General features: G+C 42.9%; 1 protein-coding gene across 6 annotated transcripts in view; it reads right to left on the reverse strand.

Moving 5' to 3' along the window:
* The window catches only part of ENOX1 (ecto-NOX disulfide-thiol exchanger 1), a 511,292-nt gene that overhangs the window by 34,108 nt on the left and 457,338 nt on the right, over positions 1–19,846 (reverse strand). For all 6 annotated transcript variants that reach the window (XM_031466044.2, XM_031466047.2, XM_064493135.1 and 3 more), the window contains one exon: positions 18,633–18,689. In XM_031466044.2, coding sequence (XP_031321904.1) covers positions 18,633–18,689 — 57 coding nt within the window. The remainder of the gene's footprint in view (positions 1–18,632; positions 18,690–19,846) is intronic.

Below are 19,846 nucleotides of genomic sequence, written 5' to 3' on the forward strand. Positions count from 1 at the left end.
AGGGAAATGGACCACCAAGGGAGGCAGCATGTCAGGAGCCAGCAAGGGATGGCAAGGGCAGACCAGCCTAGGACCCATCCCCATGCCCAAAGCTGGAGTCACAAAGAAAGGGGATTGTGAACAGGTCTCAACAGATGCTACTGAATCAACAAGTCTACAAGGGGCCAGATATTCCCCACTGACTATTGCTTTGATGATGTTTTAAGGTTGAGTAAATGAGGGAAAGCTAGGAGCCCCAAGACCACTTTTCTGATATTACACTTGTTAATATATATGCACCCAATATAGGAGCCCCTAAGTACATAAAACAATTACTAACAGAGATAAAGGGGGAAACTGATGGGAATACAATCATTGTCGGAGATTATAACACTGCGTTAACATCAATAGACAGATCTTCCAGACAGAAAATAAATAAGGCAAGAGAGAAATTAAATGATACAACAGAAAAATTAGACTTGGTGGATATTTTCAGAGCATTACAACCCCCAAAAATAGGATATACATTCTTTTCAAGTGCACATGGAACATTTTCTAGGATTGATCATGTACTTGGGAACAAAAGAAGCCTCAACAATTTTAAGAAGCTAGAAATTATCTCAAGCATCTTTACTGTGGAAGTATTTCTTGAGATTAAATATTGCAGCCTGTGCTCTGCTGACCACAAATGGTGTGCTCCTCTGTGGCCATCGCCAGTGACCGTGGAGTGGACACACCTCTCTGCAAGGCTCCAACAAATAGTCTAGCAGGACCTGAGGCTTGGCAGATGCTTCAGCCTTTGGGTACCACTGTGAGTTCTGAGTTCCGCCCAGGGTGGAGATACGGCTTTTTTTTTCTTTTTTTTTTTTTTTTTTGACTCCTCCAGGAGGGAGAAGAACTCTGCTGGGAAGTGGCACAGGACCTAATGAAGTTGAGCAGGCAGGCTCCAATTACAGTTGAATATTAATAAGTTGGCCTCAAGAATCTGCAGGAGAACTACCATTTCCAGTACAGTCAAAGGTGTGTCCAAGCATATAAACAAGAGACCTGGGTCTACAGCATCATACGACTTGTGACCACTCAAAGAGTTACTACTGAGTTAGCATCCAGAGCCTAAGCCTGCCTTGGGGACGCATTAAACGCTCAGACTCTTGCTGACAAAGTCACAGAGCTGATGAGATGGGTGCATGCTTTTGTCACACATTTTTCCAGAGACAAAATTTAAAGTTAATATGGATGTGTTTTAAGGAGTAGAAGACAGGACAGTGGTTTTAGAACGCTACTTGGTGTGCTATGCTTTTTTTTTTTTTTACACCTTTTCTCACTATAACAAAAAAGCAGAGGAGTGTTGTAATGATTCATGATTCATGGTTTCCTTAGAAAAGTAAAGTTCATTTGATTTGTCTGTATTTCTAGTAGAGTTGTTTAATTTAACAAGAGAATTATAATTATTAGCAGGTTGCAAGTTTAGGGTTGTCTACAAAGTACAAAACAGGTACAAGCAATATCTGGATCCTCTTTCCATGTTTGCATTTAGTGCCTTCAAATCTAAATTATCATCCAGGGTTCGTCAGAAGAGCTCCAGCATTATAACTGGTTAAGGTAAAGAGAATATACAGAGAGAGGACGTGGAGCTGGATAATTCCCCAGGCCAAACCCTCGCTGCATTTAGGCTAAGCCTGGTTTTACTTCCTGTTACTCAATAAATATTTATGCTGCATACAGCTATTACATGCCTACCACATGCCAAGGAATGCGAAGTTTTTAAGGATACTGGGTCCAAAGCAGCAAGAAGTGCATGCTTACCCAGGAGCCAGCAAGCAATTCTTACAAAAAGTCTGTAAGAAAGCTTACGGGAAATGTCAGGAGATGAAGCTGGAGGAGCAGGTGGATCACAATAAGGAGCTTGGCTCTTACCCGGAAGGCTTAACAAATGAAGAGCGTTCAGCAGAGGAGTGACATGAACAGTTCTGCATTTTGGGATACTGGTTTGGAGGCAAGGGGTGCTGGAGGCAGGGATGCCAGGCTGGAGCCCACTGCAATGGTCTATTTTTCACCTTTTCATGATGAGGGCAAAAACCAAGTTAATGGCGTGCAGAGTGCGAAACCTAAGAGACACTTAAGAGGTAGAACTAAAACCATCTCGTGACTGGGTGGACAAGGAAAATGCTGGGAATGGGCCAGCGCTTCAGTGGAAAGGAAGACAGGAAAGAAGCAAGTGTGAGTGAAGATGATGTAGATTCAGTTTTGGAAATGTTGAACTTGAGGTTTCTATGACATCTTGTCAAGATGCTTGAGAGAAAGTAGGGTTTTGCACTTAGAAGCAAGGCCCGGACAGCCCTTTAATGGCCCATTTCTCAGGTTAGTGTTTGCAGCGCACAACCTTGATGTCTCCTTCTGGGACAAAGAAAGGGCTTGCTTACTGCTTGATATAAAAGAGGTGGCTCCCCCAAGCTCAGGGTTCCTCTCCTGTAACACAGTCCATGGCACGTTCAGGCTGCCATGTGGGCGCCTGTCGGGGGATGACCAGGTTGCAAGATCCATCTGAGGATAAATCCAGTGAAGCCAGGACAGCTGTCTGGTCGCACATGATAAATCCTCAGATGGACACTGGCTAAAACCTTTTCGGAGAACAACCCATTGCAGAAGGGACAAACTGACCAGAAGGAGCACCCTTTCCAGGATATCAGAGGACATAACTAGTTTATGTTTCATCTCTAACTGTACAAAAACCATGGCTCAAGTCTAAGTCCTGGTCCTGCCTTAAGAGTTTCATACTCTCTCCCTAGGAGGTGCCACCTTACCTATTCAGTAATTGGGGAACACATTTTACTGGGATGTTAGATCATAAGTTAGAAAGACTTTGCCCCATTCTTCAAAACATCACTGTTCTTATTACTCATTCCTACCCTGAATCTCTGGAAAGTAGAAGGAACTTTTCAGAATGGGAAAGTTTCATCTTTAGAAACAGAATATTAGTAGACTCCATCTTTTATTACATTCAAATCCTTTACTCTGATAGATGTAATATGCCCTGGAGAATTATGTACCTATTAGATGTTCTAGAAAGGGTGTTCCACACGCTTAGAGATTGCACACTGGGTGTGGGGAGGGGTAGACAGGGTTGGGAAGTGAAGGAGATTATTAAGGACAAATCGTTAATGGTGGACAAAGTATACACTAGGAAGGAAACATTAGGATGGGGATCAAGAGTTTCCATATAGTGAGATCAATAGGATTATGATATAGTACTCCACGGGAAGTGGCAAGAACACCTTTCATTTGACACAGTTAAAAAAGCACTGCAGACTAGACAATGCACAATAAGTAACAATTCTGCATTTGGCAGGAGAATGAACAACATCTCATAAATCTTTTCTCAGTGCACCTTTTAACTCCATTTCTGTGACACTTAGAAAGGATCTTTAAAGGGCTGGAAGAAGAGGTTTTCAATAACTGGGAACTAGATATCACAGAGTTTTTTTTAGACTTCTTAAAGGTGAGCTACTTAAAGGCAGAAATTTCCCCTCGAAGAGTCCTTGTCAATTACTTTGCAAAATGATCAAAGTAATTCATCCATTTAGAAAAGCTTTTTGAGTAATTTACTGAGCTAGAATTGTGCTTTGTTGATTTGTTTTTGTTCCCTTCCACCTACCCAAGCTCCTAAGAACCAAGAATCCAGCTTCCTCAGCATTATAAAATAATCCTTTCCTTATTATTTTTAGTTCATTATTCCCATGACCTCCTTAACTTTATTGCTTCCCTTCAAAGTAACGCAGCCAGCTTAGTACAGGCAATATATATTTATCTTGGATTTCAATGCCAATAAGAATTAGAAAAGAAAGAAGAGGGAGAAAAAACAATTAAAAAGTGGATATTCGAGAAAAGGATTGATGGGGGTGAGTAACTGAGGAAGCTTCAAAATTTCCTACAGTTCAAGGGGAGGTAAGACTGCATCAATCCCCAAGAGTGAGCAGGACCTCAGGACTTGTCTACGGGTCAGAAGTCCCAAGGCCTCAGTAATGTTACCGGCTGCTGAAGCTTGGTGCTGCCAATCCTGAGGGTGGTGGGCTGCCCACCCACCTGTCCCTTTCCTCAGAAGCCTTTGCTGTCCAGGGTCTGCAGAGGGGAGCCTCAGAGGAGACCATTTGAAAGCAAACACGCAGGCTCCTGCCCTCAGCCAAGAGGCGGTGCCGCGTCTCGGCACGACCACGTTTCACACGCTGAGATGTTGCCACCGCACTGGACGCAGCTGCTGGACTCGGACCCAGCGTGCGTGCATAATGGCCTAAGACGACTCCAAGATTTTCCAGGATTTCTCATCACAAAGATTAAAATAGGTGAGAACTGGTTATCGGCCATAAAAAGGGCCTTTAAAGAAAGAGAAAATTCAGTGTGGTTTAGTTACCAGAGATAGCCACATAAGGCATTTCTCCTGGTACCTTTCTTTTTAGATCCTCCTTGATTATATTTATTTAGTAAAAATATAGAGTGCTTACTCTGTGCAGGTAGTAGAATTAGAACTTTACAAAGGTGAATTCATTCAATCCTCCTAATGGCCCTAGGAGATCAGGACTACTGAATTCTCATTTTACAGACGAAGAAATGAAAGATGGAGAGGATAAGGACTCGCCTAAGGTCACACGGTAAGAAGCAGACTTGAGATTCGAACCAGTGCTCCCTCACTCCAGAGTCTTAACCATTGTGCTGGGCTGCCTCTCTTGAATGCCCTCCTGGCACATATTATGGTCCTTGTCAATTTAAAATTGCTTGTTGAGCACTGGGACTGAATCCCCTTCCAAGTCTGGGTATCGGGAGCCCAGCAGGGGCCCCCTGCTCCCCCATGAGTGGGTGGCTGGGGGCGGGGAGGTCCGGCAGAGTCATGAACGCAAAGGGGAGGGAGGGAGAAAGCCAGCAGGGACCTGGCTGAAGAGCAGGCTGTTAGCAGGGATGGGACCCCGGCTCTCTACTTCTGTTAGAAGTGGTGACATCTTATCTGTCGGACAAGGGTGACTTGTAACCATGGCCTTGCAGCCAGGAAGGGTTTCAAAGGCAGAATGCGAGGGCTGGCGAAGAAGATACGGCGCGCATGCTCTCCGGGTTTGGAAGATGTATGCAGGGGAAAGCCGAGGTCAAGGTGGCACTCCAAAGGTAAGGGTGGGCCAGGGGCAGGACTGGCTGAGCAGGAGAGGAGGCTCGGGCCGGGGGACCCAGGGGAGCTCCAGCCACACCCCAACCATGTGGTAATAAGGCAGGACCACCGAGATAATGGGAAAAGAGAGAAAAGCAGGGGATACGGAAGATGTTCTAAAGGAAGGATGGACAGACTCTGTGCGTGAAGCAGAGGAAAGAGAAGAGGTAAACAACAATTTAAAACGAAGTCTGGACAACTAGCAGAATAATGATAAGAATAATAAGAATCAGAGGTCACAAGACGAAGGAGAAGCACTGGCTCCAATATTTTAGAAACACTGGAGATATGGGTTGTGAGCCCACGACAGCATCTGGGCTGGGAGGCGCTCTCCAGCCCATCTTCCATCCCCCTCCCTCTCCTGCAGGTGACAGGAGCCCCTGTTGTCCCTGCCACCCTCAGAGTGTCTCTGCCTGGACTTGAGGTGACTGCTCTACCCGCGGTCATCTCTCTACACAGGGACAGTGTCTTCAGTTGCCAGCACAGTTCCCTGCACACAGCAAATCTGCAACCAGTATTTTCTGAAAGAATGAACAGTAGACTCTTGGTAATATCTGTTGAATTAAATCAAATGGATTTACTCTGTCGGTGAAACTAACTGACAGTAACAGGATTTGGTCAGCACCCTTGGCCTAGAGTGATTTACCGGAAGTCTATGAGGACTGTGTAAGACAGAGTGAAAAAAACACCACCATCACTATGGGTGTTGTACAGACTTTTGGTCCCTAAATGTTGCAGCATCATTTTAAAGTAAAATAATTTCTTTACTATTTTAGATTGAAGAAGGTAAAAAAGGTAATTTTGAGTTTGTATCTATTATCAGTGCCTTCAATATGTACAAATTTAAATATAAACTTTTTAGGGAGATCATAACATAAGCTTACAATCTGTTTCCTTTTCTTTCTTTTCCTTTTAAACCTTTAAGACAATTCCCTAGTTCACCTTAATTCTTCATAATAATCTTTCTTGGTTTTCTCATTGCAAATATATATATTTATAAATATGTGTATATTTATAGTGCAGAAAATTTATAAAATATAGATAAAATAAAAAGTAACTGGAATTCTGATCTGCAGATACAAGCACTATTAACATTCAGATATTTACCTTTCATATTTTATATACACACATATATAATACATATAATATAACATATAATATATAATATACATATAATATATAATATATATTGTAATAGATAATAGATAATATATATACATGAATGTATGTGTATATATTGTTGTTGCTTAAATCTTATTTGAAAAACTAGGATTATCCCACACATACTTTTAATAAGAGAACTCTTGATAAGAAAGAGTAACTTCAGTTTTGGAATGTTTCCCATTAAACGCTAAGAGCATCACTGCTGCCTGGATTATAATTTAATTACGGCTGTCACAGTTCACACTGAGCTTAAACTGTGGTCTCCTGCTGGTGAGCAGATGACTTTCTTTTGGCATAGTTTTGTCACAGCCATATTTTAAATGAAAACAATCTAAAAACGAGAAAAAAATTCTTTTGCATTCCTTTAACTCCATTCATTATTTAAAGTGTCGGTTGTAGCATTTTCTTTTAGTTTTACCATATGCCAGTGTAGATGTTACCAAACGAAATAAGACACTTGATCTCAAAAACAGTTGTGTGTTTCTCTTCAATACACAAAAACAATGCAACTTGTACTACTATATCTGTGTTAAGACCATACCCTTCATAGCTTGAAAAAGTACTGACATGAAAAATCTCCTTAACCAATAAAAATGGAGCAGCAAACAGAAGAAACTAAAGTGAAATACTTTTAAATGTATGGTATGTGCATCCAGAATTAGTAAGTTTGATTCATCTTCTGTGATACTGACTCTATTGCTGGTAAAGATTAATCATATTATGGTGCTCTTGGCAAGTTATTTGCTGAGTCCATTTCTCAGCATGACACTTCTTATTTTTCTCAGCTACAAAGCACCCACTATCATAATTTTCACCTGCTGAGTTTACATTACTAATGATAATATTAAAATTCAGAGTTTTTTTGACCTTTACAGAGGTAAATTAGGTCATGAGAATAGATGGGATGCAATCTGATAAATGGCAAAGAGAAACATTTAATTATTATTAAAGGAAAATCAAATTTCACAAGGTTTACCAACCATACCGTGAGATCTTAGTAAACATTAGTCTCCCCTTCCAATGCACCAAAATCCAACTCCCTCTTCTCACTGCCCTCTTGCATATTCCATCTATGAGAAATATTCCAGGAACTAAGTGCTCTGACTGCTGATGCATGGTGCATGATGGATGTAGAATTTGGGGTCCTCTGAATTAAAAAACACAATGAATAATGGCAGTGATGATAATACTAGTAATAGTTAGCCCTCACTAAGTGCTTGGTAGATGCCAGATGCTGGTGTTGCTATTACTCCCATTTCACAGATAATAAAATTGAGGCACAAATACACTAAGTAGTTTCCTAAGCTCACATACCTAGAAAGTAGTGGCTATAAGATGGGGCCTCAGGTAGTCAGACTCTGGAGCTATCAGTCTATGCTGCCTTCTGTCCAAGGTACTTCTCAGGGAATCGCAACTTCTCAACATTGTTCGAGACCCTAATCCCAGGACAAATCCTACCCTTACTGAGAGGACCGAAGCTAGTTTCAGTGATTTCCCTTTTCAGCATATGCTGTTTCCACAGTGGCCCATGTGCTCCTTGAGGGCACTGGCTAGGCTGTGGTCACATGTGTCTCCCAACGCACAGTGCTGTGCCCATAATGCTGCTGTGGCCATCAGGTGGACTTGGCTGGACACTGTTAGGAGCGGCATGTTGTGAGTCCACCTATCTTTTGTGTATTCTCCAAATGGTTATGAGTTCTCATGAACCCAAGTCTGGCAATTTTTTGTAACTGTGTATTTTCCTTTTGGGGTTGAATCGCAGCAAAGTTCAACATTTAGACTAAAAGCCTCTGGACACTTCTGTATCATTTTGTTAGAATGTATCAAACCTCCACCACTCTTTCATCCATCACATGTCTATTGAGCATCTATCCTATGGTTCAAGATTCAAAGATGAATGTGGTGGTTCCTGCTCTCAAAGAATGTAAGAGTCTAGAGGATGGACAGGCTTGCAAAATATATTAAAATATAGTGTGATATACCCATGACAAGGGCTGGCCTTGGGGGCTGTGGAAGCCCGCAGTAGCACCTAACCTGGACTGGAGCAGACGGTAGGCAGGGGTTACCCAAAGTGTGGTCCACAGGCTGATGGCACTGGGAGTTTACTACAAGTACAGATGCTCAGGCCTCAGCCCAAACCTTCCCAGCCTCCAACTCTCAGGGGTGGGGGAGGCAGCAATCTGTTTTAAGAAGCTCTCCTTTTGATTCTGTCGCTTAACCAAAGTTTGAGAAATACTGCCTTAGAGAATGTAAGACTCACAGACACAAAACCAGTAGGCAAGAACTCTTTTAACACCAAATGAAAATCTGCAAAATATGAAGGTTGGGCAAGTGAGCTCCACAGCCTCAATTCTAACTTTCACTGTCTGTGAGACTTCTGCACACATCTTAAAGTGAACAGCAGCGGACCAGGCTTAATCTTTGAGATCACCTGCAGATGATATATGGAAGGAAATGTTTGCATTTCTCACCTAATCAGGTCAGATTCACAGGGCTGTCTGAGGCTACCGGAATTTCTGTACCAACTCAATCATCAATAAATGTTATAAATGTATTACAAATGTGCCCGCCTACATAAGCTCACCACTGTATTAGGTTCTGTAAGGCATACCTGTACATTACTTGCCCTTAAGGTGCTTACATCTGAGTTGAAGAGCTAGGCCTGGCTTGTTTAGAATGTTTGCAATGATGATAAATACTGAGGGAATATGGAGAAGATGGTAATTGATTTGGGCTGATCTTAGGATAAGGCCCCAAGAAAGAGGAATTGAGGTGGGGCTTAACAACAGTGGGATTTGCATTGCAGGCAAACAGGATGACATGATGGATGGAGGAAAGCTGAATTATCAGTAAAAACATCTAATTAATTAGAGTTTTAATGAATGGTGCACCTGGTTGAAATCAACCTGTTGACTTAAAGTCATTTATTCAGGATTATCAGGTCAAGCAATTATTCCCAAAACCAGGCCAATAGTTACTCTGTTCTTACCAAGGGGACCCACTTGAATGCTGTTACATGAAATGGCTGGGAGTGACCCCTAGACTCACAGCGATGAGACACACTTATGTGCATGTGCATCAGTGTGTTTGCACACGCGGTGAGAGGAGCAGGGAATTACACCCACATAGGTTTGGGGGCTTCGGACAGATCGCACTTATGGACTTTTCTCAGAGTTTCAAGGCATCTTTCTCAAAGTTGGCATGGAAAGAAATTGTGCAAATTAGATTCTGAAAGTCTCATACACAGAAGTAGCTCATCAGCATACACTGAACAGTCTGGAAACTGTCCAGACAAAGAAAGGCACTCTGAAATCTCACGGGGAAACTGACATAACCATAAAATGACAGGGATGCTGAGCATCACAGCCACAAATCTCCCCTACAAGGGCAATTTCAGGGCTAGGAAGGCCGAGGCTTAGAGGGTTTTCTTAAAAAAAAAACAAAAAACAAAAAACCAAAACCCCAGAAATCTGTTCAGAATATATGGAACTAACAAGAGGGGAAGTTCATCTACTGGTGAATCCTTGTTCCCCGCTGTTTTCAGATCACTGATCCTGGTGATCTGTCAGCAGGAACAGAAGCTGTGTGAGTAGAGGAGGTGCCCCACTTTCCCCTACCGTCTTCCAGAGGCGCTGGAACAAACGTCTGCTTCTGTCCACCTCCGGGGCCCCTGGCCTTTTATCACAAATGCTCCTCACCTTTCTTCCTGGTCCATTTTGATCAGCAGCAGCACCTCAGGCAGCGCTGAGCTCTCCCAGGAGACAGGGAGTCTCTAGGTTTGTGATGATATTGAAATGATATTGCCTGCACTCCAGTCATGTCTGTGTATTTCTGTATGCACCTCTTGTCGATGGTTTGGAGCATACATGTATCTTCTTGGTCATATTAGAAATTAAAAAGTTAATTTCCTATTTGGGCTTAGATAAGAGTTCATTTTGTCCTTTATCTCTCTTGAGAGGGCAGACAAGCCTCATTTGGGTAGGAGTGACCTTGGTCTGGGATCCATACAGAGAACAGGTCTCTAGACCACCCAGAAGATGGACCCATAGTTCACGATACAAAAACCCCAATAAAATGCCTCAGTATTGTTCCTTTAAATTATGTATGAAGTGTATACAATCTGCCTTTCTCTTAGAATGCAGATTATTGCAGATTATTTCTCTTAGAATGCAGTGACGTTCCTCTCCTGTTGAAGAACTCAGTATCCTCTCTCTGTGGGTAACTCCAGACATTATTATTGGTTGTTTATCTCATCACTTACCGTGTAGGGACTGAGCCTTAATCTTCTTAAAGAATCAGTGGATCTCCCTCTATCCCTAAATCCCAGTCAAGTGGAAAAGCGCCCCCACTTAAAAAGTGCTGAAATGGTGGATGAGTTAACTAACACATTGCTAGAGAATAGTCATTGCATACTATCCGTGACGGCAAAAACAAATAGCATTTTAAAGTCCCACAGCAGGGACTGATTAAATAAACTACAGCACATCTGTGGCATGACGTATGAGGCAGTCATTAAAAGTCATATTAAGAAAACATTTAATAACATGGGGAAATGCTCATGATTTATGATGAAAAAAGTGTAGGCTGTAAAACTGCCCAAATGATACGCTGTCAATTTGGTGAGCACGTATGTACGTGCCCATAGACAAATCTGAAGGAAACACAAAGAGGCGTAAACACTAATTTCTGAGTGTTGAGATTGCAGATGGTTATTTTTTCTTTATATTTTCCTAATTTTCCACAGAAAGAAAACGGCTCCTTTAAGATAGGAGCATTTGCATTTGTATGTGTGTATACTGGATATATAAAAGCTACCAATCTTCCTTTCTAAATAATTGTTCTTTGCTTCTATATCACTTGAATTATCATTAACCTTTGGGGACGAAGTATCTTAGCCTCAAAAAATGGAAGACTTTCGTTCACAGCTTGCTTTTAGCTGTGTAGGTGTCACATCTGTGTCAGACCACTTCGCTTAGCACTGACATTTGTCTCCATGGCTGTTTTTCTCTAACCTGGCCTGGGGTAAGAAGGCCTTTTCACTTCTCCAAGCCCAACCTGTCAGTTTTATTACACATGCGCTAATCCTCTTACATTCTCCAAATCCCCTAATAGCCAAGCAGGTCCTGCCAGCCTCTGTCCTGACAAGAAGGACCCACTGTGGAAACACACTGCTGCTCCAGCTGTGGAAACACATGGTTGGCTGGCCGTGAGGCTCTTGGTAAGGAAACTTCTCCTGAATGTTTACTAGAAATAAAAGCACTAAGCCTGAAGTCAGCTTTGGCCCATTTTGACAGTCATGCCCTCTCGAATCCTCCTCGGGGCTCTGCACGTGCTGGGAAATGGGCGTCGGAACAGGGTCGCCTCTGATCATCAAATCCTTTTCAAGGGGGCTGGGTTGGGATGTGTGTGGATGTTTTTCAGGTGGAATTCTGGGTTTCACAGCAAATGGCGCATACAGCTGTTTCACAGCAGAAAAAAACGTAGTAAACTGGCTGGAAGAAAGCAGCTACATGGGGGGGAGGGGGTGGGGAGAGAGGCGGGGAAGGAAGCCTCAGCAGGTGAAAAGCAATGCTACAGAAGCTGGGACTGGAACAAAAGGTCAGATTCTAGGATAAAGGAAATACCAACCCACGCAAAGCCCCTCTTCCTGATTTCAGACATCTCCAGAGCAGGGTGACCTCTGGCATCTAGCCATGGTCCATCCCTCCCTGAAGGAAGACAAAGTGATTTTCCAGTTGAGTTTTTTAGGGGCTTCAAAGTCCCCCCTCCACCTACGCATGGTACCCCACTCCCATCAGATTCTCGTCTCCACGCACCCAATCTGTCCAATAAAGGTCTTGTTTCTGGAGGGTTTCTAGAAACATGCCAACCAGGTATCTCAGGCCCCTTATTCCGACCGTGATATTGACCTGAAGGCAGAGCATGAGTCCTGATGGAATGAAACAGAGGACAAGCATGTTTTGGTAAGAGCGGGACACACGACAGAGAGTCAGCTCCGTGTGGGGCAGGAACCACGTCTATATTAGGCACCAGTTAATCTCCAGAACCCAGCACAGCACCCAGCATGTGGACGGCTAGGGTATTAATGATACTCAGCACTAACCAACCACATCAAGACTGCCAAGCAACGGTCACAATAACCCTGTGAGGTGGGTGCGATCATTATGTTCATTTTAGGAGTGAACACAATGGTGGTGCAGGGGTGCGATGTGTGGCTCAGGGTCACCCAGACAGGAGAAGGCAGAACCTGGGCTGAAACCAGGCCACCTGGTACCCAGATCTTTTTTTAACCTCTCCCCTCTGCTGCCTCCCTCAATGAATACTTGTTGATTTACTGAGTCAAAAAGGGATGGCGGGCTGTGTTGGAACACAGCCTGGGGGACTCTGTACAGACTCAGGCAGTGAGATGGTGAGAAGAAGGACACCGAGGGGCTAGAAGACCCGTGGCATCTGCAGTCTCACACCTGGTGTCTGCCAGGCGCATGCTCCCTGGGCCGGGTTCAAGTTCCCCGATAGAGCCGGTGGGATGGAGTGCGGGAGGGGCAGACCCTGATGCTGAGGTCTTCCCTGATGTCTCGTCTGCTCCTCTTCCAGTTCAAGGTCGGGGCCCCCAAGGGCAGGCAGGAAGTTGTTACGGGAGGAAGGGACAGAGCCTGAGTTGTCTTTGCCCTTTGAGAATATGGTCCCAGTTTCCTGTGGGGTTTTTCTTTTTCTCTCTCTCCTTGTTTAATACATCAGTGTGCATGTTCTCTCGGGCTTACCTGCCTGAAGGATGATAAGCACATGCTGAAGGTGGGCCAAGGACTCAGTGCTCACAGGGGTTCCGCCGTGGACGTCATTAGAACACCTGGTTAATGACAGCCCTCTGCGGCGGCGGGTGCTAAACGTGAAGGATGTTCTTCACACAGGAGCCCTTCCGCTCACTCCAACATCTTTACTCTGACCCACTTAGAGACAACTTGAGGATTTACTTTCTTACAGAGGCAACGTGAAAAACTGAAAAATCTTTTCTCCTTTGTGCTTTTGTTTTACTGTTGGGTGGGAAAGGCGTTCCCTTGACAGTGGTCACCTTCAGGCGCCACAAATTAAACCTCTTTACAGATTGCAAGTGATTTCTCTAACCCCAGTGTGTGATCCCGAACTGTGCCAACAGAGGATGGTGGTGGGAGGGTTAGCAGGTTTCCTACAGCAGAAACAAGGAGGGGGGAGAGAGAATTCATGGACGACTTCTACACCAAATGGTTCTACACATCGCAGGCTTAAGCTACCACTTTGTTTGATTCCTCCTACTTGCTCCTACACTTCTCACATCCTCTCCCGTCCCTTCCACCTTCTCACAAGTCTGACACAAGTCAGGATCATAGGTGTGATATCTCTGGGAAGAAGGTTTCATAAAATTTGTTCATTTTTGCATCAAAAGAGATAAAAATGTGAGGACTGGTATTAAGTTAAATAGACAATAAATGGATTAAATTAACAGTTAATTTAATTTTAAATTAAAATGTTAAAAGTTTTTTTTAAGTAAAAATTTTGATATCTGTTACATGTAACGACCAGGTTAGTTATTCATTAGACCTCGGGATTAAGAGAGAGCTCAGAGGCAGAGAGCAAATGAAAAATCATGGTTATGTTTTTTAGGATAGAAAACTGGATCTTGAATAGCTGAAATCTCTAAAAGATCTGTGATAAGGATTCGTTTTAAACTTAGGTACACGTAAAAGATTGGACTGCCCTGCCCCACTGTCGTGAATATATCCAGTTCCAAATACAAGGAAAAACCTATTTCAAATCGTAAGTACAGTCTTCTTGGGAGAAAAGACCTTCGCAGCTGATCTCAGTTTCTGGCTCTGATATTTTTAGATTAGCTTTCAGAAACCTTCTCTCATGGGCATGAGCTCGCAGAAGATCCTGTGCACCGGGCGGGATGGGGAGGAACAAGGATGGGCTTTGTAAGAGTGCCTCTGTTCGGGGACCTCAAGACTACCAAGCAAGGTATTGGTCAGATACTGTTGCTGCTCAGTAAAATGTAAACATAATAGAAAGCATTAGTAACCGCCTGGACCTAGGTGCAGCCATCATCCCACAAGCGTGGCTCTTGACCCTAAACAGGCAACAGAGTTAGTGAATTGCAGGACTCAACGCATCTTGGAGAGGATGCCTTCAGGGCGACTAAGGGATACGGTAAGTGTGCAGCCACCACACACACACTCACACTCTGAATGCCAAACGATGCGGTAAGTCTGAAGCTCCCTGCCAGACTTCATGACATGGCTATTCATCTATGGACTCCCCTAGAAACAAAGAGGATGAATGCAGACCAAGACTTACGGGCGTGTTAATTGTGGTATTATTTATAATATTGAAAAAATGGGAAGCTGAATGCCTGACACACAGGCATGTGGCTCAGTTATGTCGTACTTACGTTATACGGCCATTAAGAACCATGTGTTTGGGGGAGGATGTAGCTCAATTGGTGGAGCACATGCTCAGCATGCACAAGGTCCTGGGTTCAATCCCCAGTGCCTCCTCTGAACATAAATAAACCTAGTTACCTGCCCCCCCCCAAATAAAAATAATAATAAAAAAAGAACCATGCCTTTGAGGGACTTTTGTTGACAAGAAAAATACTCATGGTATAATGAGAAATCAAAAAGGTCCAAATGGAAAGCAATATGATCATATTTATTTGTTCATTTATTTATCGGTTTTTTCCTCTCCAGTCACCTGCCTGCCTATGATTGGAAAGAACTAAAATATAATATTGATAGTGGTTTTCTCTGAGCAATGAGATATTAGCTGCTTCTTCTCCACTTTCATATTTTTTTCTGTAATTTTCCAGTTTCACACAAACCTTTTCCTTTTCCTTTTATAGAAGTATATGTTGTTCTAAGAAAGCAATTGTTAACTCTCACAAGAATACCCAGCTAAGCCAGCACCAGCCCACTGTGTAGTTATTATTGGTAAATGATAATACCAAAATCCCTGCCCCTGAATGTGAATAATTATAGTGAAAGAAATCTGGATGTCTCAGTCAGTAACGTCTCAGCTTTAAACCTCATGACCTGCATTAAAATGCATCCTGTCCAAGTTCTGCCTGTGTATGAAATTCTGATACTGATGCATGAAGAGGGAGCTGGTACTTAGTGAGGACATACTCTGGGCCAGGTGCTCATGCACATGGGTTTCGCTTAGTACACTTATGGATGAGGAGGGTGAAGTTCAACAAGGTCAAATCACCTAAATGTCCATCGACAGATGACTGGATAAAGAGGTTGTGGTATATTTATACAATGGAATACTACTCAGCAATAAAAAAGAACAAAACAATGTCATTTGCAGCAACATGGATGCACCTGGAGATCGTCATTCTAAGTGAAGTAAGCCAGAAAGACAAAGAAAAATACCATATGAGATCGCTCATACGTGGAATCTAAAAAAAGAAATAGAAAAAGAAAAAAGAGGACACTTAATGAACTCATCTACAAAACAGAAACAGACTCAGAGAAATAGTAAACAATGATGGTTACCAGAGGGGAAAGGGAGTGGGAAAGGATAAATTTGGGAGTTTGAGATTTGCAAATGTTACACATTATATATAAAAATAGATTAAAAAAAATTTCATCTGCATAGCACAGAGAACTATATTCAATATCTTGTAATAACCTTTAATGAAAAAGAATATGAAAATGAATCTATGTACATATATGCGTGACTGGGACATTATGCTACACCAGAGACTGACACATTGTAACTGACTACACTTCTATAAAAATTTTTAAAAACAGTAAAAAATAAAACAAAATGGTCAAATCACTTGCTCTGGTCACACAGCTACTCAATGGTCAAAATGGATTCAAACCCTCTCACTCTGGCTTGAAAGCCTCCACTCCTTTGAACACCACAGGGTTGGTGGAAACTTCAGATAACATGCAGACTTCGTTTCAGACATTTTAAAAGATCTGAAAGTATTCTACCATGCCAGCACTCCTACCGTGCGGCCAAAATAAGTAATTTTTGTTTCCTCTCTTTCACGCAACCTAGTGGAGGTTCTAGGGGAACTGCTCAAAGGAGACAACGTTACAGGCAGAAAAGAGAAGGACGAGTGAATAATTCAGACAACTGGGAAACCTTGGAGACAATGGGCAATTTTTCAGGGTATACAAACTAGCCTGGCCCTCTGCTCAGTGAGAAAAGTGGTCCCAGCGGTGACGGCCAAGGGCTAGCAGGCTTCATCAGTCCACAATGTCTCGCCAACCCAGCCCCGGGCAAGGGGTTCCTTCTTAGCCTGAGCCCTACCCCTCAATGGCCATTTCTTTGCATTGATTACAAAGCACACATCATGGACTCTAGAGATTTATTTATTTTAAATGTTAAAAACTTTCCTCTAGAAGGGTGAACAGATATTAAAGATGATCTCTTTCCACATTTCTCCATTTAATAATAAACGCCTTTTGATATTTCTCAAGAAAGAGCTGACAGACTAGATACTGTGTTAGGCCTATCTTTACATGTACCATCGACTTTAATCCCAGCAGCAGATGTGTCCGCAATCCTAATAACATCCCATGCAGTTAGAACCTCCCAATTACAAAGCGCTTCCACGACAGTTACCTCACCTGCCTCTCCCAGGAAGCCTTAAGGAAGGAAAGGGAGGTAATGTCAAACTCATTTTACTGAGCAGGAAATTGAGGCAACCTGCCACTGCGTCTGATGTTTTGGATTAGACAGCAGCTTCCCTGGAAGGCACAGAGGGACTGACTCTGATGGGGGTGCACGGGAAAGTTTTGGAAACGAGCAACGTGTCCCCAGAAGACAGGATCCTGAAAAGGGGTTTCAGGGTAAGGATAGGGGTCATGAAATGTTGCAGTGGGAAGACAAACTCTACTTGCAGAGCTCTGTATGAACGGCTTCCATTTCGAGCTTTCTCCTTCCTCAAGCCTATCTGTTTTTCAAAACCAAACCCAAACCCCACAGATCTGGGAAGCCACTCTTGATTATCCAGCACGAAGAAACCCTAATAATAACACCTTAAGGTTGGCACGTGTCTTAGCTCATTACATCACGTCAGGTTTTGGAGGTAGGTTTCATAGTCCATTTTACGAACAAGGAAAATGCAGCTCAGAGGGGTTCAGTGACTTGTCAAGCTGACATAGTTAATAAGCAGCAAAGTCCGGATTTCAAAGCTCATCACGTCACAGCTGCCTCAGCTTCCTGTACACTTATCACATCTCATATACTGCCTGCCCACGTGTTCCTTAGTTCATCAACCTTTTGTTCTAAGTTCGTTGAGGGCAGACAGCAAGCCCTGCATTTCTTTGTTGCCACCCTCTCCCTCAGTGGAGCCCACGTACCCAGGAGGTTCTCAATACGCATCGTATGTTAAATATCTGTTTGGTAGGAAGAGTAGTTATTAAGAGGGATTTTTTGGTACTATGAGTGTCAGGCGCTCTGCTGTATATAATTAAAACAAGAGAGAACATGAAATGTGTAATTTCTCCTAGCTCGAGCTTAATCAGGCATTCATTACCATGTCTGAGTCTGTGTTCTGTGAAAGGAGCTGCTTAGTAAGCACTTTCTGTGACGAGGCTAGTCAAATACATACAGATATCAAAGAGATTTTTAAAAAGGCAAAAAAAAAAAACCCCATCAAACATATGGAGAGACAATGACCTACAAGGCACACTATTTCACCTGAGCCTAAAGAGCTTCCAAGGCAAAGAGAACCCTTGACTAATGCTGGGCAATTCAAGGAACACCGAGAAAGGAAGCCGGGTGCCAACTGGGACCTTGTACCGTTAGACGCTGTATCAGGAAGATGGATGCGACACGTTACTTACAGTTCTGGGTCATGAACAGAGAGACATGCTTCCAAGGGCTTTCCTGGGAGAAAGGGTTTGCTTTGAAACCTCTCCAGCATAACAATCAATCATTTCATTACCATCTTCTTTGACAGGCAAACGCAATAAATCTGTATGCAATATGCAACTTATTACCCTGTTTTCCCTCCAAACACATCATCAGTTTTTAGCTCTGAAAATAGAAAGGGCTCAAACAAATTCATTGAGACTAGAAATTCTGTGGTAGAGACTGGCTCAAGTCCTTGTCCGCTGACACCTGGTAACCTGAGCTAACAATTACGGGACCTACCTACCATATTTTATTGCCAAACCACACAGAAGAATCTTAGTAAGTCACTGAGAGACGGGGCTTCTGACTTCCTTTGTGTTACAAAGGACCACATTCTCGTGGGCATTCAACCAACACCAAGAAGAGCAAATACCAGGTTCGTGGTACCTACGTTTGTGTCCTCGTGGCTGTGGCCATTGGTCTCGATCAGTTCCTTGGTACCTTTCAACTGCAAATTTTAAGAAAAAAAAAAGACCCAAATGAATAAGCAAGTATGTCTGTTAAGTGCATATTATCCTGTTAACCCTGATTTCTCTGAGGTCGCACTTTATAAAACTTCCAACGAGAAAAAAACAGATGGAACACATAATTCTAATGAGTCTTGCTGAAACCAGTTTGCGACCAGTATTTTATGAAACTTGACGGCTGGCAAGAAATAAATGGGCCTTGGTCATTATTTTTTAAATAATAAGATTAGAAAGTAGTTCCATAGGCATAAAATGTATAAAATTGGTTCTTAAGAATAATAAATGGCTTCATTTCCTCATTGTATTGCTGTTAATTTAAACCCTGCAGTGTTTGCAAGTTGCCACCAGCTCAATGATGTGATACTAACGATTATTCATGAATGATGCATTTTCGCTGGTTTTAACATGCCACGGTGATACTGTACGTGGCCTCCTTGAGAACCTATTTGAATGACTGACGTGGCTTCTGGAGGCCTAAGACAAGATGATTTGAGTTTTGGGTTGGGGGAGGAAGAATTGGGAAAACATCTCTTGGGTCACTGAGGCATCAGAAGAAAAGCTATTTCTCAAGTGAGATTTTTAACAGTGAACTTCTGAAAATGCCTCTTTCTCCCCTCTCTCTTAGAAGGCTTAGGAAGTAATCAGTTATGTGGAGATTTCTGGAAACCTTTAATTGGCATTTTATCCTAGGCTGACTCAAAGCAGACACATGGAGACAGAGAACAAGGGCAGAGGTGAGCAGGCCTCGCACCTGTTGGCTGGGACTTCCTCCTGGCTTGTTGTACTGAGGAAGCAGCATCTCCTGCATCCTCTTTTTTATGCCTAAAATAAAGTATTCGTGGTGGGATATAAATACTTAAAGTTTGAAAGAAAATAAATGCACGCACACCACCAATGTGTTTGACTCAAATGTTGGTGCTTCTGGGCTATTTGTATGTGTTAAAAATGAAAGCTTCTTTGGTTTTTGTAAAAATCTCAGACTCTCAGCAAGAGAGCCATACACTCTCTGCTCCAAGAGAGGGGCTTTGCCAAAGGAAGGAGCTGAGTATGGGGCAGCCGGTGGTGGACCAGTGGAGTAGATGATGGCTCACTTCCATATCATCCCACCTGAGAAAGAAAAGTCCTGCCCAGTGTTCCT

This window comes from Camelus dromedarius, chromosome 13 (genome assembly GCF_036321535.1).
Source record: "Camelus dromedarius isolate mCamDro1 chromosome 13, mCamDro1.pat, whole genome shotgun sequence".
Taxonomy (NCBI): domain Eukaryota; kingdom Metazoa; phylum Chordata; class Mammalia; order Artiodactyla; family Camelidae; genus Camelus; species Camelus dromedarius.